Source organism: Hyperolius riggenbachi, chromosome 1, assembly GCF_040937935.1.
Source record: "Hyperolius riggenbachi isolate aHypRig1 chromosome 1, aHypRig1.pri, whole genome shotgun sequence".
In the NCBI taxonomy this organism is placed as follows: Eukaryota; Metazoa; Chordata; class Amphibia; order Anura; family Hyperoliidae; genus Hyperolius; species Hyperolius riggenbachi.
The window spans coordinates 288,018,681-288,040,448 of NC_090646.1; the positions used below are offsets into that span (position 1 = coordinate 288,018,681).

General features: G+C 40.7%; 1 protein-coding gene across 7 annotated transcripts in view; it reads right to left on the minus strand.

Moving 5' to 3' along the window:
* NRG1 (neuregulin 1) overlaps positions 1 to 21,768 on the minus strand; it is a 929,658-nt gene that overhangs the window by 108,002 nt on the left and 799,888 nt on the right. For all 7 annotated transcript variants that reach the window (XM_068233688.1, XM_068233686.1, XM_068233687.1 and 4 more), the window contains 2 exons: positions 14,343 to 14,529; positions 11,200 to 11,315 (listed from right to left, as the gene is read on the minus strand). In XM_068233688.1, the coding sequence (XP_068089789.1) occupies positions 11,200 to 11,315; positions 14,343 to 14,529 (303 nt within the window). The remainder of the gene's footprint in view (positions 1 to 11,199; positions 11,316 to 14,342; positions 14,530 to 21,768) is intronic.

Below are 21,768 nucleotides of genomic sequence, written 5' to 3' on the forward strand. Positions count from 1 at the left end.
TCTCAATTTAAAGTTAATCCCTGGATGAAAACTGGAATAAACCTTTGGAGAAAAAAGTATACATTTATCTCTCCAGGAAGACTTTTGATAGACGTACATCCAAAAAGGGAGCCAGGGTCATTTTGGTGTCGGGGAAAGTTGCTAGTGAAATATCAGTTAAACTACTGATATCCTACTATTAGGCAATGGGTAATACATATGCTAGTAGTAGTAGTAATTTTGACCAATATTTTACTATTTCTAAACCTAACCCAAATCTCACACTAACCTTCCCTTTAGGGCCCGTTTCCACTATCGCGAATCCGCATGCGTTGTCCGCATGCGGATTCGCATAGCCAATACAAGTGGATGGCCCTGTTTCCACTTGTCAGTAATCCTGAGCGTTTTTCTGTGCGGGAGAAATCTGCACGGAAGAGCCCTCAGAATTCGCACACCGCTATGCAATTCGCCGCTAATGTATTTAATAGGGAAATCGCATGTGGTTTTGGCATGCGTATTTCACCGTGATTTCGCATGTGATTTCGCATAGAGCTAATGTTAAATCACAAAGGCAGTGACATGGTTAAAAATCACATAAATACTAACCTATGCGAAATCGCATGCAAAAGCGCGGTAAAATACGCACACCTGCATGCAATTTTGGCAGCGGGGAATCAGTGGTGATTCCGCACCGCACAAGTGGAAACTAGCCCTTAGAGATGCCTAACCCTAGCTGACATGCGCCACATGCCACAAAATACACCAATATCAGTGCTGCCTTCACCACTAAGCTCACCCTCTGAAAATATGTGCACCGCCTAATTCCGATACTTATTGTAAATTTGAATTAACATTGCGGTCTATGAAGCACCTATTTTACCAAAGCGCCGCTAATGCCCAAACTAGCTGCTTCATCTGATGGATCCTGAATACTTTAATTCTTATTATTCTGGTTAATTTCCTTTAATGTGAGCCTGCTTTAGGCTTTGCACTCGTTTATCATGTGTGATATGTACTAGTGTCTGTATGAAACCTCACATATTTATCAGATGGACCAGAGAGGCAGAATCTCTGAATATGCAATTGGCAATCACCTTCATTGGTTGCTAGTTAAAACCACCTGCCTCCTGTGCCTTGCTCACCCTCACTAAGCAGTCATGAGCAGAAGAAAGCAGGAATGGCCATCTGGCAACCATCAAGAAAAGTGACAATTTGAGTAAAACTCTTGTCATATAAATAATTGTACTAGCTCCATGACAGGTTTGAAGAATCACTGTGATTTACAATGTAATCCATCTTAGAGAACCTTAGTAAACCTTTATCAAACCAGTATCCTTTAATCCAGCATGGCCAATAGTCGATGTCCCAAGAATGACAACCAGCCCCTGACCATTTTTTATGTAGATCTCACTATTTCTTACCCACCTGTTTGCCAAAGTACCCTAAATAAGAGCTCATTTTAGTCGTATATGGATTACTTTTATTTTTGAATATGTTTGTATCACATTTTATTATTCCCTTGTATTACAGTATTGGTCAGTTTGATGCTCATATTCATAATCGGCATACTTGGCAGTAGCAAACAAAAGTTTCTTTTAACATGGCAACATTCTCTGACTGTGTTGTAACCTGACAGTAGTAAGGTTTTTCTTTTTCTATACTTGTGCTTACAAACAGTTGAAGGTCCAAGTGGACTCTAAAATTAGTTGTAGCACAGACATCAGTCTTGTGTGTAGCACTACATAAATGTGGCTAGCTTCATTTATTGCTTCAATCTGTATTCAAAATCTTTTAGATTAGAATTAGTACATAATTTGCATCTGTTTTGCATTCAAGGCATGTAGCCCCAGTGGGGCACTGCAGGCTTCTGTTGGTTTTCATTTCCAGTGCAGCCTCGAGCGCTGTCATTTGTCTGCCTGCTTGATGAAATGTTTATACCATTTATGATCAGCAGCACAATGAAAAAGTTTTTTTGTTAGACTGGTGTTAGGTCCTCCCTGTGAGGGTCCGTCATCGCCGTGGGGAAGTCCAGTAGGGAATAATCTGTGCACAAATTATTTACTGAAGCTAACACCTTCCTGTGTTATACTAGTTTTGAGTGCTGGTTGTGTAATGTTGTACAGTTTCTGGAGCTCTGCACATCCATGCAGATAGATTATTCGGGTACAGACTCTGTATGAAAGTGCTGCCATGTTTCCCACTACACAAATGGACCTCAAAAAATAAGCAAGCATGTGCAATCAAGCAGGCCAGTCCATTGTGTCCATACTTGCTACCCATGCTGAAAATGTAGTGCAGCAATGTTAGACACCTACACTTATATTACATTGCCAACCTTATACAGCACAGTAACGTTAAATGCCAACTTACTATAATCAATAATGTTAACCTAGCTGCTATGAGTTGCTTCTTCATTGCTGAGTTAACCCTCTGTAATAGCTAGATGCATGTGACTACAATTAGTATTTGTTCCTTTGTAGCCAGATTGACAGAGGAACATGCAATCAGGTTGACCAGGTGAAAGATTTGTGAAGTTTTGATTTGCTGATTAGTTATAGCATGAGCAACACTAATTCACATTACAAATTTACTATATATGAAAAAAAATGTACCCAGTGGTTTGCAGAGGCGTAATAACAGCCCATGAGGCGCATCTGCGAAATTATCATGGGCCCCCTGGAATCCAAACTTCTCCCCGCTGTACCTGATCTGCTCCCACACCCCCACCCCCTTGTCCAGATAAGCATGCAGAATAGCGCAAGGACCAGAGTAATATCTACCTGCTCCAGTGCTGCTGGTTTATGCATCACAGCCTCACACTCTTGGCTGTTATTTGCTGGCTCCCGATCATGTGACTTACATTAGTCATGAGATCGGAGGCCAGCGAATGGTAGCAGAATTGTGCGGCTGTGATGCATGGAAGAGATCCACAGTGCAGGTAAACATTACTTCACTACCTGTGCTAATCTGCATGGAGAAGGAGAAGGAGGAGGAGTGGGCTCCCAAAGTCCCCGCCCCGTGGTTGCAGGGGTCACAGGGGCTATTGTTACACCCCATGTGGCTTGGATTTAGATGCATGGAAAGAGGGAACAGCTAGAAAGCTAAAGAGAAAAATCATGTACTTCCCTGCTTTATAATCTTACTATTTTTTTTTTAGTTTTTTTACTTTTTGTGGGAAAAACTGCAATTTTATTTCTACACTACACTTATTTTCCTGATATGACTTATATGGATATCACATTAAGGATTTGTATTGATGGTGTGGGAATGATGCACAACAAATGCTTGATGATAATCAGGAATCAGACAATGGTTTGGATTATACTGTAATGCTGTTGTGTATTAGTAATTCAGAGACCACAAAAGGGGCATATCTATTATTTCAGCAAGATCTGGGCCTTGAACTGTCTTGTTCCGTTACCGCCTGTCAGATATTCATCTAAGGTCACTTTGGCACTGAAAGCAAAAGAAAAATGACTTCCTTTCCCCATGGTCTCCTAGTCGCTTATTATTGACCTCAGCAGGTCTTACTGATGCTTGCAAGAAGGGTTTCAGTTACTGGAGAACTGCTCTCTCTCTCTCCTTCATTAAATCATGAAAGGAAATATTTTCTCACACAGACATGAAGAAAAGACAAATCAATAATGTTTCTATTCCTAATAGCCAGAGGAAATAATGAGGTGGCTAGGGTGCTGCAGCTATCTGTGAGTTCTTCATGCATGCAGGCTTAAATACCGTAATGTTTGAGAACAGCAAATGTGCTAATTAATAAGCATCATAGAACACCATGCTTCATGAATCAGAAAAATTAACCTCTCTCTAAATGAAAGCATAAGTGCCTACTATACAGATTACAACAATATCCAAACAGATAGCCCAAAGCAATTACACCACTGTACTTTCTATGACGGCCCTTTTTTTCTAGGCCCACACAAATGTTGCCATAATTTGGGCACATATTAGTATTCAGGAGTATCCATAAGACAGGAGGACCCTTCTACTGGCACATGGTGTCCTCCCTGTCTGCGTCATTTACTGAAAGAACAGCTATTTCTCAACATACTCTTCAGATCCACCATTGCCAAATGTGCTGGATTTCCAGGTGCAGTGTGGGCCTTGGAGTTACTGAAAATGCAATGTATTTAAAACAAAACTCAGCACATTGTCCCTGGGGAATGCATAACACGTCTAAACAGAAATCCTTAACTCCGTCTCTTGTCCTTCCCTGAATTCCATGTTAAAAAAATTATCATTATAGTGATCCTGTAGCAAAGTGTTGTAAGACTGCACACTGTGCTGCCCTATGGCCTCAGCAGCACTGTCAGTTCCCCCTAATGAACTACTCCAAAGCCCTTGAAATCAGGAATTGGAGGTCAAGGTAGGGGTCTTTACAGTACATGGATGTGTAAAGCAGGGTGGAAGGTCTCTGCTGTTGTGACTTAGAGCCAAGATTTTGCTTACTGTGCAGATGTTCTTCTAAAGTTACACATTTGCAATATCTGTTACAGTAAACAGTACTTAGGGATAGTTTACGGGGCAGTTTAGGAACAATAGCTGTATACACATGCAGCTAAGCTTTCAGCTGAGGAGGCTGCTCTGATCTATTGCAAAGGGGAGTTTAAAGGATGAGTGGGAGGTGCCCACTCCTTGGAACACGTTGAAAAGGGCACCAAGATGCTTCCAGTTAAAAAGGGCGCCTAGCACCTGCTATCTGTACCCACAGTTTGCATGGCTGGCGGCACCATCTATTTTAGCAAGCACCATTCCAACAGGCTGGGCAAGAGTGATAGGGTAAGTATGGGGGAGTTAAGGTTAGGTGCCCACCTGGGGAGCGTCAAAGTTAGGTGCCCATCAAGGGGGAGATTAAGGTTAGGTGCCCACCGGGGAGCTAAAGTTAGGCACCAGGGGGTCAAGATTAGGCACCACCAGTAGGAGGGTAAGGTTAGGCACCGCCAGGGGGAGGTTAAGGTTAAGCACCACGGTGGGGGGGAGGCTCTGTGTGAGGGCAGGAAGAGGTTATGTCATAGTAAAATATCAGTAAATATTACAGATATTTTGCTATATGAATAAAGAAGAAAAGACAGAATTTTGATAAATGTACAGATATTCTACTATCGGCTACTTCCTGCGCCCTTTTCATTGGCCACCTTTATCAAATGTACACTCGCTCCTTATCGATCAAACACAACAATTTACTAATGTTTATTTCAACTTTAAGATAAACCAGTTTTGTTGCTATATTTCCTAACTAGCTGGTGGCCCAGCATTGCCCAGGTATGTATTTGACTGGTGTTGGCTCTGCCCACTTTTTCTAACCCTAACACACAATTACTCAATGACCTAGTTTGTGAGCTTTGCAGTCTTTGGCATCAATAATTTGCATTGAAATGAAACAAAATCTGACTGGCTGTCACTCCACCCCATTTTCAGAATTTGAACCCAAGTCACTGAATGACCAACTGTACCAGGTTTGAGGCATGTGCCATTAACAGTGCAAGAATGGCAGCAATTAAATATTCCCCTTGAAAATGAATAGGTAAATTTTGTTTGGCTTTTGTAGGCTCCGACCACTTTTTGAATATTAATCCCAGTCACCCAGTGGCCAACTGTGCAAAGTTTGGGAACCTTTACAATAAACAGTGTAAGAATGGCTGCACTTTACATTTTCCCAGTGAAATTTGTATTTGTCTCCGCCCACTTTTTGGTTATGAGGATAAAAGTATCCTACCGTATATGTTATTCTAGGTAATGTACTATGTGTGTGCCAAATGTCATTCAAATCCGTTCAGCCATTGTTGCGTGATTGCGTAACAAACATCTAAACTTTCGCATTTATAATATTAGTGAGATAATCCTAGTTTCACCTGAGATGATCATAAATGATCGAGGCAGCAAAAATCTTAGGTATGTACACTGCTTTGCAGGTATTTCACACATGAACAGAAAGTTATGCATGCTGACCTTTGTTCAGATATCTAGCAAAAGCTTCAATGTACAGTAAGCACATTGGAAGATGTAGTTCGGGCTAGAATTACAATACAGTATGCCTTTAACATATTAACATTCTATATGATTATAAGGGGGGGGGGGGCTATATTAAGCTGTTCACATTCAGATATATGCAAATATGCAAGGACTAAAAAAAAGCTTCCCTTTCTCAGTTTCTCCTGGACAATATAAAGTAGTTGTTTTTTTCATATGAAAGTGACAAATAGTTTAACTACAAAATTCTTTGCATTTCTAACATTGTGGTGTTCTGTCAACAACAAATAAACGGTTATATATGGAAAAAATGTACATTTACTATTTGCGTGCCAAAGAGCACATGAGAATAATAGATCATAAGCTATTTATGTTGTGTGCACTCATTCAACATAAAAGCAGCAATCTGCTGATGAATGATATACTTTTACAGATGCTCCAAACCTATGATGACCTTGTAGATTGTCATAGCCTTCTTTGGAATCTATAAAATGCATTTTATCTGCACAGGAAAGCATCTTCCTTCTTGGGAGGAATTAGTTTTATATTGTACCCATTTTTGTAAGCATATTAAATGAAAAAAAAGGTTGAAAGGTAGACAGAAGTACCGCTACACCGTACTGGGTGGGACAGTGCAGGAACACGAGTGGCCAAACCCAATGAGCAACAATAGTAAAAGAAGGTCCGCACTGATGTCTCCACTCCAATGTAATTTATTCAGGACATGTCCAGTTCAGGTAAAACACTTAGACTAACATGTTTCGGACTCCAAGTCCTTAATCATAGTCATGTCACAGCATTCTGATTGTGAATTTAAAAGGGAGGGTAGTAAGAGGCGGGGCACAACCCCACCCAAGCGAGGGAGGGAGCAGATTACCCACCATCTCTGCTGCTACTGAGTATCTCCTGACCCGTAATTATTTCATGTTCGATGGCGCCTTCTACCTCCAGAGGTGTGGAGCCTCCATGGGGGCCAAATTTTCCCCCTCTTTGGCCAACCTCTATATGGGGTGGTGGGAGGAGTTCCACATCTTTGGGGGTGGTGGGCGCCATCTGGAGCAGGTAGCTTGGTATGGGAGATTTATAGACGACATTCTAGTCGTCTGGAGGGGTGGCCCTGTCTTGGTACAACAGTTTGTGGATTGTCTCAATAATAATGAATGTAATCTGAAGTTTACTCATGTTTGGCAGGCCAGCTCTATTGATTATTTAGACCTGACCTTGGAGGGCAATCCTATTTCGGGGATTGTCCAAACCAGGACGTACCGGAAGCCTTGTGCGGGAAACTCCACACTACAGGCAGCTAGTTGTCACCCGGTACACACGATTCGGGCGGTTCCGGTGGGCGAATTCATCCGGGCCCGCCGCAATTGTTCGGATCAGGTGGCCGAAAGACGAGAGTTTGATGTGGTGGAGAGACGTCTTAGGGAGAGAGGATACCCTGGATGGATTATAGAAAGGGGTAAACAGCGGGCAGCCTCCATCCCAAGGGGTCAGTTGATACGGGCCAACGCCTCAGGACGCGATTTCGGAGAGAGGTCCGCTTTCATAACCTCATTTAGCTCGGAGTTTCAGGAGGTTAGGGGCATCATCACCAAATATCTCCCTATCCTGGAGGGTGATGAGGACTTGCGGCCCTTTCTTCGCAATGGCGTCAGTTTTTCCAGTAGGCGAGCCCCCACACTGGGTGGTATGTTGTCCCCCAGCCTTTTCAGCACACACACAGAATCACAGACGTGGTTGTCTGCCAGGGGCTCATACAAATGTGCAATACCAACCTGTAACTATTGTGCTTTCCACACTAGAACAAAAATTGTGGAATCACTCCACAATGGTTCCAGATTCAATATCAGGCATTTTATTAACTGTGGCTCCAAAAACGTGATTTATGTGGTGACATGTCATATCTGTTCTCTCCAGTATGTGGGCTGCACTACCAGACCCCTTAGAGCCAGGATATCGGAACATTTCTTGGGGGCTGGGTGGTCCACACAAAATATTTCTAATGTTGCCAAACATTACCGACAGGTTCATGATGGGGATATGTCTGGCTTCTCCTTTCATGGAATAGAGAAGGTCTCCTTGCCTAGGCGAGGAGGTGACCTTCAGGCACTGATCCGTAAAAGAGAGGCACTTTGGATTTTCCGGCTTGGCACTAGATCACCTAAGGGTCTAAATGCGAGGTGGGACCTGGCTTTGGTGACAGGCTGAGAATTGGATTGCCTTTTGATTCTTGCATACATTGCATATATTGCTCTCATTATTTTTGCTCCTTATCTGTATGTGTTTTTAATTGTATTAATGTTTACCTACATTTTTAACGAGGTGTTAGTTTTTGGTGGGTAATCTGCTCCCTCCCTCGCTTGGGTGGGGTTGTGCCCCGCCTCTTACTACCCTCCCTTTTAAATTCACAATCAGAATGCTGAGACATGACTATGATTAAGGACTTGGAGTCCGAAACATGTTAGTCTAAGTGTTTTACCTGAACTGGACATGTCCTGAATAAATTACATTGGAGTGGAGACATCAGTGCGGACCTTCTTTTACTATTGAAAAAAAAGGTTACTATGTTAAAGCAGAACACTAAAAACACAAATCTAGCAAGCATTTAGATATTAAAACCCCAGAATCCTCCTGTCTTCGATGTCCTGGATGACTGCCTTATGCAGTACAGATAATGGATCAAGGACATACCCTCATGATGTCCCTAATAAACTTAATATGCAATATAGCTCTGCTGCTATGAGTGTCAGGAGGAATTTCCTCCCTCTGACCTTTTGAGTCTCGTTATTGTTTTTCTTTCATGTGGTATACAACAGGAAAGCTCAAGGTATCAACACTCATTACTCACTTTGCCTTATTGCATCTGCTCCAATCTATAAAACTACAGAAAATGTAAACATATAAACCAAAAATGATCCACTTCCTTCCTTTTCTGAGGACAGTATATCCATGCTCTATGAAACTTCCTCTAAGCCTCAGGGATGTAGATATATATGCCCTCAGCAATTAATGATGACCACCCAGGGCATCTTACAAGGACTAACCACATAAGCCCTCTCTAGTGTCCAATTCCCTCTCTCTCCTCCCCCTGGTCTGCAGACATTGGCAGATGGAAGAAATGCTGATATGGATGCTGGATATATATATTTATATATATATAGATAGATAGATAGATAGATAGATAAGATAAGATAGATATATATGCATGAATGCTGCTCTCCCATGACCTGCACAGGACCTGGCATCCTCTAGCTGCATGTACTGATTTCCAGCTTCATGATGCCACCAGGCTGGGTCATAGTACACAGCAGAGGATGCTGGTTGTAGTGCAGGCACAGGAGTGCTGATATTACCACTGAAACCAAGTATGGTGAGCTACCGTGTACTCAGCATATTTCCCACTGCTGAACTCTGTATGGGGTAGGAGAGGGGACACTAGACCACCAATGAAAACTATAAGGGGGGCACTAAACAACTGTGAAAAACAATAAAGTGAGAGGGTGCCACCGTTAGACCACCCCGAAAATTATAATTGTGGGCTTTAAGATGTAATATACTTTTGGTGTGAAAATGCATCTAATGAATGCCAGGTTAGCAACAAGGAGAAGGTTAACAATTTTATTTTTAATTAATTGTTGCTATTTTGTCTAACCAAGCTGCTTCTGACATGCACACAAGAAAACCCAACAAGCCAGGTAAAAGATAATGCACGTGCAAAGCCATTGATGTCAAATTTTAAAAATCACACATAAATAATATGGGGGTCTTTAACACCATTTATCAATAACATATATTGCTGTTTTATAATCATTTTATCATTAAATACATTAAACAACTTCAGCAGAGCATCTTAAACAAATAATGTGCATGATCAGTGTCAATTTCCTACACTCTTGACAGATTGGACTAAGTGGATGACCTGTACTTAAAAATATTTCCTTTACTTCATTAACCTCTCAACATATATCAACAAAAGGGTGTCCAGTTGAAACTACTTTTATACTATTTTTACAGCACTGCACATCAGCATTAGGGAGTTTGGTACTGCCACTGATCACATCTACCTCTGTCAGCAGTTTTATAATATTGCTGATACTGGCACAGAGCAGAGGAATATTCTACAAACCAGTATTATACTATACTACATTTTATAATCCCACAAAATGGTTGATGAGTTGTAAAAGTGGATCTGACCAGGGCATATACAATAACTAAAGATAACTAAGATATTAGCGAGCGCACACTACGCACGGTCCTGTCAGTGAAGCATGCGCTCTTAACTTACGTGTGATCCTTTCTACTGCCGCACGATACGATAAAAGCGTTACCACAATACTTCACTACAGCGCCCGCTACTACATTAATTAATGTACTATATGGAAACATCAATGTAGCATCACGTAACATCACAAAATAGTAATCCCAGACAATTCTGACTGTATTCCTTTTTACATCAAACCTAGTGCCGAGAACTGTCAATGGACACCTGTGACTATTGTAAAAATAATAGTATAATAATGTTATAGGTCATCTTGCCTAAATGAAAGAATTAATAAACATTCTTATGGGTTAAAAAAAATCCTGTAATAGTACTGTACAGTGTCAGACTGTGGCCAAAAATATTTGTGCAATTAGACATCATTTTAAAGTAAAGAAACAGAGGTTACAGAACTACACCAAATACAGCGGTAAAGAACTTCAATGATTTAAAATTAACAAATCAAAGATACCAGTTAAATTTTACTTTAAAGGACCACTACAGCGGAAATGTTACCAACTCTGTGGTCATTTGTGTAGCTGCAGCAAATAAGAAGCAGTCAGATGCTGAAAAGTACTATTTCGGAGTATTTTCGCTACAAAGTAAACAGAGAATTTTAATCTTCTGCTATGATATGAATGACTAAAGTGGTAGCAGAATTTCAAAATGTTCACTATAGTGGCCCTTTAATAAAAAATAAGATTACTGAAATATAAAATCAGATTGGTGTTGTTATGGGTTATGGCATAAATGTGCTTTGAGATAATGAATATGTGCTGACTTGGAGCAGAAGAGTAAAAATCAGCAAAACACGTTTATTGCCTAGTACAAACCACTCTAGTGAATATTGCTTAGAACAACACAACTACCAAAATTGCTCTTCATTCAAGTGATGCACATTTATTTCTCTGAGATATGCAGAAATGCAGAATGAATAAGCAGTAATAGAGTATAAAAGTATAATAATTGTGTCTTACTTATTATGGTGACATTGACTCTCATGCTGTCGTTTCCCAGCTGATTTGACACAGTACATTTATATTCTCCAGCATCAGCATCTGACGTTTGTGTAATGTGAAGTTCTGATGATTTTCTGCAGAACCAAGCATGTTGCCAATAAGTTCCAATGACAAGTCATACATGATTAGATCAACTGCAATTAGGTACATGTAAGGTTCATTTCGTGTGTCTTTGCCACTAACTAAAACCAGCATTGTGAAAACATGTTTACTTAGGGGGTGGTCATTTCCCAGCATTTCATCAAAGTTATTAAGATAGGAAAACATGTTTGGCTGGATAAAATGTGCATCATTTATGTGCTCATGGTGCCATGTCAGATTCATTACATATAATGTAAAACATTACACAAAGTACTACATAAATGGTGTCCTAAATAATTTCAAATATGTTTAAACTTTATAAATAGAGTACAAATAGAGTATCTTACTTTTGTTAGGACTAATGTGTTGACAAAGGGTCCAATTTCCTATTAAAATTGATATTTGTAGGAAAATAAATTCCTGTAGATTTAAGAACTAAAAAGGGACATTCACTTTGTGATTCCTGATTATTGCAATGCTCCTGCCACTGACTACAGTGACTATAAGCTAACAGCTGGTGATGCTGCTTTTCAACATGTAAAATCGTGCAGAGGTGTATTATAAATGTTTTACTTGACAAGAATGTCAGGAAACATTCAAAAAATGCAGAAAAATGTAAATAAAAAAAAGGGCATAATCAACTCCATGGGATTACTGACCCTTCACCTACCATGCAGGTTGTGTGGCCAGCAAGGTAGAGCTCTTATGTGCTGAGTTGTTCCCACCTTAGTCAATCCTACAACACACGGCTTTCAACCGCGGATGCTTACCTAGCAAAGGGGGGCAGCCTCCCCCAAATCCCTTACAAAGCACCCTTGAACCAACGGTAAAGACTAAAGCCTCTTCCCCACCTCCATATGTCCAGAAAGTAGGTAATACAATCGTGCTGTCTTGTCACCCATTTAATACAGAGGTTAGCAAATAATCATTAACACCCAGGTAATAGATAAAAGGGGTCTTTCAGCAGACTCCTTGTCTATTTACCATGAAGTTCATAAAATATATGGAGGTCTTAATATTTTTTGTCTTCTAAATGTTGCTTGGTTTTGGCTACACTAAGAAGTAGAGTAACAAACTGCAACCCTCGTGCTTAAAATGCTTAAAGCGGATCCGAGATGAAAAACTAACTTTAACAAGTAACTTGTCTATATATCTTATCTAAAGTTTAGATAGTTTACACAACAAATCTAGCTGCAAACAGCTTTAATAGAATATGATTCTTTCTTCCTGCGATTCAATGACAGCAGCCATGTTGTTTGTAAAAATTACACAGAGGCAGGATTATCTGCATCTTGAGCAAAAAAAACCTAATCCCCCCTCCTCCTCCCCTCTGCCTCTGAAATCTCTGGCTAGTAATACCTCCCCCTTCTCCTGCCCACACTGAGCTCCCATGAGCCCTTGCTACTATCTGAAAGTGCCTTGGCTCTCTGAAAACCTGTGGGCGTGGCTTGTTTACTTTATAGGGAATGACAGTATTAAAACAAAAACAAAAAAGTATTTGGCTTGAGGAATGCCCTATAAACAATATAAAAAGGAAACGAATTATGCAATGTGTAAAAGTTCATCTCGGATCCACTTTAAGGGGAAGGTGCAAGTAGAAAAAAAAAAAATCTACTCACCCAGGGATTCCTCCAGTCCCCAGCAGCCATTCTGTGCCCTCACTACAGCTCTGGTGGCTTTCGATCTCCTCTGGTGTAGATGAGGACCTCACCAGGTCAGCATCTACTGTGCCTCAGTAAGCGGCTCTCTGAGTTGCACTAACGTCATCTGGAATGTACTGCACAGGTGCAGAACTACACCGGGCGGGGAGCGGAGCTGTGGTGAGGGCACAGGACTGCTGCAAGGGGCTGGAGGAATCCCCGGGTAAGTAGATTTTTGTTTTTTTAATGCTGCTCTGATGTTTCCTTTAAGGGCCTTTTCCACTATGAAACGTGTTCACAATCACACTGCATTGCAATCGCGCTTCAAACCTATTTCCACGAATGCGATTGAGCATTAGGGACAAAATCGCAACATAATTGGATTGCATTCATGGAAAAGACTGCTGTCATTTCCATTAGTTTTACTGTACCCTGCATTTTGCAATCTGTTAGTGATCAGAATCAGATCATAAAGCGCAGGGTAGTGGAAGGTTACCCTATCCAGCTTGCCTAAAGATAAGACATTGCATTTTATCATTACTGAACCTCCTTAAGCTTAAGGTGGCCATACACTAACAGATGGCACAAGATCGACCAACAGATAGATCCCACTCTTAACTAATCAAAGAGGGATCTAATTTTGCCCATACACTGCACACAGGTTTGATTCGATTTCAGCATGAAATCAATTCAAAACCTGTGGAGTCACTGCCCCAGGCCTCCTTCCAGTCGGGCTCCCCCGGACAGCAGCAATAACATCACCTGTCCGGCCGGCGCGAGTACCTGGGATCTGTTCTGTCTCTCACTTCTTCCCCACTTCCAGTCGTGTGACTAGGGGAAGTTCATACAGTAGAGGGCGCTGTACTGTTTGAACTTTGGCTAGTTACATGATGCAGCAGGAAGGGAAGAGGAGACAGAAGAAAGTGAGACAGCATGGACCCTGTGGAGTCACGCCGGCTAGACAGCTGATGTTATTGCTGCCACTATGCTGCGTCTGTCGTCGCCAAATCGAACGCCGCTAGCATTGTGCACCCGACCCGCGAACAGTCACGCAAAATTTTCCATCGGGACCGATCAACTGAATCGACCGATGTCAGATGGCAATTGGCAGCGTTTGTGTTAACGATTTCACAGCAGTTCGATCCCAGTGAATCGTCTGTGTATAGGCGGGAATTCGACCCAGTGTATGGGTTACTTTACAGTTAAATAATACTTAGAAGACTATTTGTACAAGTAATATAACAGCACCATAGCGCTTTGATCATATATAACACTTCATTATCACATTTATTAGCACTGTGGGTAGTCCAGATACCTCAGCATTATCTCCTCATACAATTAAGAAACAGAATAAAAAAAAGTGAAAGCAGGTAAATTTACTTTTTCTTTCGTATCTTGATGTTAACTGGCTTGCTCTCTGCTTTATTTTTTCCTCCAATTTCTTTATCTTCTTTGAACCATTTAAACTTCAGGCCAGGCTGTTCTGACACCACTTCACATTTGAGTATTAGCTTTTCTCCTTTTTGTACACTTTGATTTTTTATCTCTTTTAGTTTTGGAGGTGAACCTGTAGAGGAGAAACACAGAATTAATCAATATGATGGGTTACTGTGAGCTAAAAATACATACAGCAACCTATAAATACAGCCATAAATCTCACTGGATTTTTTTTTAAAGAAATATGCAAGCAAACATTTCCAATCATGCATTACATGCATCTTTAGAGATAGCCTATAATACTGGCGGTCAGGGGAGGCATTCTATGACCAGTAAGCCAAAATGGAATGCATATTGTGTCTAGCAATAGATTCTCAGTCCTTTCACGACACACAAGACATGCAGTGGATCAGAGATTAGGGTCTGAATTTGCTACTTTATTAGGATTATAAACAGAGACACCAACATCAATGTGGTTTTCAACACTGTTTGAAGCAGCGTACATTCCACTGTGGCTGGCTGCAGTAATGTGAAGGGTGGCATTTGCGCGATCAATAAACATGAATAGGACCAGTTTTGCAGGACTTTTCATGACATCTAAAGATCTCCAGTTTAAATACACTCAATCAAGACCGATGTCTTATATACTTCCACACAAAGATGTCCAAATCATTACAGCAAAGCTTTGAGTCAAAAAGCCAGTACTAGACAACAATCCCTGCATGATTATTGTATGAAAGAAATACTAGAGACAAAAACATCCTTGTACAAATCTCACAGCTGACATTGTGAATCAAGCTAATTTCCAGCAATAAACTTAAAAGCTTCCAAAAGGCCAATATGCAATATTACTTGACAATGCACTGTTTTGTCTATAGATTATCAGTACTGATGAGTTACATTAGCTGTTAAACACGTGGGCCCTCTAATACAAAAGGATTGTGCCTGAAACAAGGCACTACATAGTTTTCCTCAGCGTATTTGGGAAATAATATCCGTCCATGGCCAATCAATGTTTATGCATGCTGTTTTTATAGATATTACACTCTCCTCAGTGCAATGCTCCAAGAAGATGTCATGTTAGCTGCAGCAAATTCTTACTGTGCTTTTTAGTCAAGCTCTGATGGTGCATTGTATTAGTCGGTCGAAGATAAACTAACTTGCTATGCATGCATTAATGCGGTTTATCATAGGCTAGATGTCTCAGGTATTGCATTAGAATTATAACAGCATAGCAGATATGGCTGGGATTCAGCTATTATATACCCAAATTCTAGATATTGGTGCCAAGGTTCAGCTATATAATACATTATTTAAAATAATGGCACCTAAATTAACATGCATGTTTTAAAATGTATGAAGACTACAGTAGGAAATCCCATACCTTGACTAAAATACTGCACAAGTTAACTATCACTTAGTGATCTAGAGAAGCTGAATCATTAATCATATGACTTTACATAACTGTTTTAGTGGAATACCAGTGTTTTACAAGATCACACAGATAGTCTTGATTTAAAGTACACTGTGAATATAAGTGTGAAGGAATACATGTGGTTTTGACACTGATCCTCAGTCTTTTGAGAGTCCAATCAATTCTAACTATTTTTGACTCTGTACCATCTTATAAAGATTTTTTTTTATTGTATTAAAAATATTTTTTGAAGTATGTTAAATCTTTTGACACCTTTTACATGTTTATGTGGAAAAAGGCATACACCTGAAAGTCTTCACATTGACGGGGGCTTTTATATTTTACCATAAGTTCCTTTATATTATCATTATCACTCCCTCCCCACTTACTCCAGGGCCTTGAATTTAGAAATGAGCTCCTTGCCCATAACACTGGGCAAGTGTGCTCTAGAAAAGGAAGGAGGTTTATTTTTAGCGTAATTCATAAAGCGTCATTGTGGTCTGGCCTATATGGAAGCTTAAAAAGAACCAGGCAGCCAGGAAATGTGCATTGTTTAAATATCATTTTAAGTCAGAGGTTGATAAGGGCATTCAAACAATCGAATTTCAATTAAATATCTAATGAACCAATATTTAAAAGAGGACTTTCTATGAGACTTAGAGTTCACTTGTAATATCAAAAATAGCTGATGCTCATTTACACACTCTCAAAAGCTTATTATATCTAATTATTATTTAGTATTGATATAATAATGCGTTCCGCAGCAATTTGTGAAACATCAACTAGCATGTGTCAGAGAGCATTTTGCCTGTACAGTATGTATAAGAAAAGTGAAAAACCACTTGTGGAAGATGAGTAGACATCATTGTATTTGATAATTACAATAAAAGGTCACAAAAATGTCACATATGACGCAACTGTCACTGTTGCAAGGCATTAAAAAAGAAACTGAAGAGTAATTGTTGTATTGTTTTCCAACAAGAAGCTACTCAAACCACTTAATTTTACAAAAAAAAAGGTTTATATAGCAAAGACCAGCTGGTAACTGCTGGAATGTCAGTCAGCTATAAGTTTGGGAGGAATATCCTTTGCGGATGGCTCATAACAAATATTTCTACACATGCAGTTTCTGCAAAATACTCTTTTCCACTATGAAACACGAGCACAGTCGCAAACAAATGTCCACTAATGTGATTGCGACTGAGCTACTATACTCAGTATAGTAGAGCTCAAATCACATCCAAAACGTGGCAGGAAGATTGCACTCGGGCCAAAATGGCGACGCAATCAGATCACACTAATGCCCTTACCACAGGGCACCAATACATTGAATATCAATACATGATGGAAAACAAGAAGAAAGGGATAAAGGTGGGACTTCTACTGTGGGCCACAGCAGTGGCGTTCCTACCATAGGGCGCAGGGGGGGCGTGGCGCCCAGAGTGGCTGATAGGCAGGGGGGTGTCGCCAACAACCCCCCATAGATGCAGGAGGGGAAGAGCAGCGCTAGAAGGAGGGGTGACAGGGATAGCGGCAAGGAGGGGGGGACATATCCCCCCCCCTCCCTCACCTGGCTCCCCTTCTTCTGCCTCTCTTCCCCTCTAAAATGCGGGCAGCAAACAGGCAGAGCGGGCAGGCGGAGAATACTCACAACACTTCCGCATTTGGAGGCGCAGAAGAGGCACGTGACGGCGACGCAGTGTTCCAGCGGCTGATACGCGGAAGAGAAGTGAGTATTCTCCGCCCGCCCGCCTGCCCGTTTGCTGTGCACGCTGCCCCCGCTGCCCGCATTTTGGAGGGGAAGAGAGGCAGAAGGAGGGGACCCAGGTGAGGGAGGGGGGATATGTCCCCCCCCCACTATCCCTGTCACCCCTCCTTCTAGCTATATTGGGGTGGGGGCACTACTACCTACAATGGGGGCCACTATACTAGCTACACTGGGGGAAACACTTTACTAGCTACCTTGGGGCCACACTAAATTTGGAGCTCTATTACTGAAATGGGAACAAAAAAATATTTAAACTACACTTGCAATGTGCATACATGCTTTTAACTGTGTGTATGTTAACTTGCTACGAGCATTTTAGAAAAAGAGTTGTGTGGTGATTGTTGCAGTTTCTGGGGGAAACATAGCTGACAGCAATGGGTCTGGCAACTATGGGTGGTAATAGAGAAGAAGGCTGCTATATGAGCCTCAGGAGTAGGACACTGAAGGAACCAGCCATCTCCGTGGCACTTTATGCTCTCTCTCCCTGTAGGATTTTGCACACTCTCTTGCTCTCTCTCTCTCTCTCGCTACAGCACTTTGCTTCCTCTCGCATTAAATATCTTTTCACTCTTCCTGCAGTACTTTGTGCAGTCTCACTATGACAATATTGTGAGTTCTCTCCACAATACCTTGCACTTTTACAGTCATCTTGAGCACTAATTTTCTCTGCTACAACCAGTAAGCAGTGGGCCAATATATGTTCAACACCGTAAACATCACGTACACACACGCACACACCAGTAAGAGGTGCGGCCCGTATCTGGCTTCTCTCCCTTAGCAAGGAAAACACCTTAATTCTGTGCCTCCACATTTCCAAAAAAAGCAATAAAGCCTAGACTTGCAAGGCCCTTGCACTGGATAAGCATCAGGAAAGCTCAGCACGGAGCGGCGCAGCATGCAATGTATGCAAGGGACCTCAAGAGAATAGAGAGACCAAGAGCCTTTATTATGTAGTATAATGAGACACAGAGAAATGGTATTGAGCGTATACTCACAAAGGTGTGCCATACAGTAAGCAGGTGGGGAGAAGAAACCTGACCCCACTCAGGTTAAAAAGTCAATCTGTTCAGGGATGGGCCAAAAAAAACATTACCCTCCACTCAGGGTGGATAAAACAACTGTACAATATATCAGAGTTGCCAAAATGATATAAAATGTATATAAAAAAAAGAGTTAATGGTGGACTTATCTCCTACAAGAAGAATTCTGAGTTATAACAGAAACATTTTATTGCTTCCTTTCGGTTGTCTTCCTATCTTTCAGCATTTTTTGTGTCTTCTTTACTTTATATACCAACAGCACAGATGTACCTGTACCCAAATAGGCACATGTTTGCTAGTATGTGCTTACGAAGTAAACATAATATTCAATTTTTATAAACACCGAGTGCCTTGCCATCTTTGATTTTGGAGGTAAAATTGTGTTTGCACTGGGTCATGCTTTCAGCAACCTTGTCTGCAACATCCAGCACTGCATACCCATTTATTTATATCCCCCATGAGAGCATTTTAAAGCCCGGAAGTTTGCCTGAAGCCAGAGTGTGTATCAGCGGAAAGCAGATTTTAATGCCTGATAAGGGATCAGCATTAGATGTCAAGCCGTCCATCAAAAGATAAGACTAAGAAATGCCCATGTTGCTTCTGCAATATATAACAGCTAAGTGCATGAAGCTAAAACATATCAGACATTAATACACAAATACAGCATACATGGCATTTGCAAACTGTACAAATATGGTGTGCTTTTAATTATGAATTCTTTACTGAAAAAAAGTTAAGCAGCTGTCTGTTTTGTTCTGATTATGTTTGTACTTTTTCACAGTACAAAAGTTGAAAGCAAAGCAGGACTTGTTTCCAAGATACGCTGCAGGCGCTGAAAATCCATCCTGAATCCTTTTGCCTTGCATGACATAATTGAGAGAAGAGAGATCACTATCAACCTTACTTGAAGAAGAAAACTGAAGCAATGACTTGCATATGAAAAAGTTGCATATCTCTTTCATTAATTTAGGTTTTTTAATAGGTCTGTGGATGTTACATTGTACATTACATTTATGAAAGTCATACTCATTAAGTTGAAACAATCAAATTAATAAAACAACCAAACCACATATACGCCAGTATAAACTATAATCTAATGAATGATCGTTTAATTCAAACATTTTTTTCCAGTAGAATTTCATAAAATTCATCAGGAGAATGTAAACATCATCCAGTTTGGATCTAATCTGCTGGATACAGATTTTTTTAGTTCCATGTGTTGCATAAAATGATTGTGACAAATTCTGCTCAGCATCACTTTCACCCCATTTTTATGCCCCTGCTCACAGCGGGACAGCGACAACACATCAGTCCTGGTACTGCTACTATCTAGTTTTTGGTGTAATGTTAAAGAAAATATAAAACTGCATATCTATGAATATGCAAAATAAATCAGATGTGCAGGTATAGTTACCGTACATAGTTTGGTTGAAAAAAAGACATCTGTCCATTAAGTTCAACCAAGAAAAACAACACACCATATTGAACCCGCACATATCCCAGTTGACCCAGGGGAAGGCAAAAAAACCTGCACCAATAAGCCTTAAAAGGGAAAAATTCCTTCCCGATTCCAGATGGCAGTCAGATAAATCCCTGGATCAACTCTCCCGGAATTTACCTAAAGTATGACTTGACCATCCTCAGGTCTTTGATCTTCTAATAGTCTATCAAGCAAAGCCAGCACCTTTTTAATCTTCAGATATAAACTTTATATTTTATATCCAAATAGAACAAAGTAACTCCAACACTTCGAGACCCCATGGGGTCTCTTTATCAAGTAATCAGCTCACAGCAGTGTTCCGTGGGCAGCAGGTAAATCAATGCTGAGAAGCAAGAAGCACAGGGGATAAGCCAATGAGACACATCTGATAAGGCAGCGATACACCTATGTTGCAGATGCAATGTCAACACTCCATGTGACTGCTGCAGTAGACTACAGCAGCTCCATGCAGCACTCCATCACTTCCATGATTAAACAGAGGTGCATCATCCTTGTGCACCTCATGTGTTTGTATTGGCATAACCAAATGGAGTGCAGGTATACATCCATTTTTACTGATCTGATAACAGCTCTTTAACATGAATGCTTAGCTAAGCCAAGCACTTGAATTTGTTCTATGGAGAGGGAAGGGGAACAAGCGGAAGGTATAATGCAGGGATTTTATGGCGGCAATGTTTCTCAAGATTCTTTAACCCTGCTAATATAATCAGTACACCAAGTGTTATGGGCAAGGAATTTTAATAGTTCCCAGATATTTTAGTGGGAGATTTTTTCTTTCTTGAAAATGTCGGCCCAGTAAAAGATCCAGATGCATGAAAATCTAACATATGGCAGAGCTATTGAGAAAATTACTAATGCATAATAGCTTTCAAACCCCACAGACACATTCCTCGAGGAAAGAGAGTTCTTCCAGGTTCAAATAAAACTGCATTTGAAATTATAAATGAAAATGCTCAATTCTTTCCAAACAAATTTACAGGGGAAACTGGCCACTCACCCCCCCCCCCACCCCCCACATGCTTTATATGGTTCAATATGGGAGGAAAGTATGACCACAGGGATGAACATTCTGAAGCCTGCAGTGGATAGCACCCACAGTGTGAACTTGGAGTGGGTGATATCAGTTGAGGGTCCCCACAGGTGAGTAGGAAACTGGTTTTGAGAATCACTTTTCAGTTTGATGAGTGGCCAGATTCAGTCCACGAAAATATATTCCTAGACAGGGACTTCTAATCAATGCTACAAGGTTTATCTGTCTTTCTACAAAAAATACCAGAAGGCTATTGATTGATGTGATTCTTCATCTGACGTATAACATGGGTTCCCTCACTTGCTTTTACTCAATATTTTATTAATGATGGGTCAAAATGTATGCAATGTTTATGGTTGTGTTCTTTCTCTTACTTGATGCTGCATGAATACAGCTGAGGTGTTTGCACCAGTGTACTGCCTTTAGGCTGTTTGATCCCTTATTTTAACCCTGCGCTGCTCATCGCTCTAGGGATACTTTCACGGTATATTTCATGACACTGCAGGTTTTCAATTATTTGCAACAGCAGAATTTCTGTGGAACAAATTCATATGTTTTGGATGACTAATATGCTTTATATGGTTCCTGGTACTCAGACACTCATACTGCTAAAATT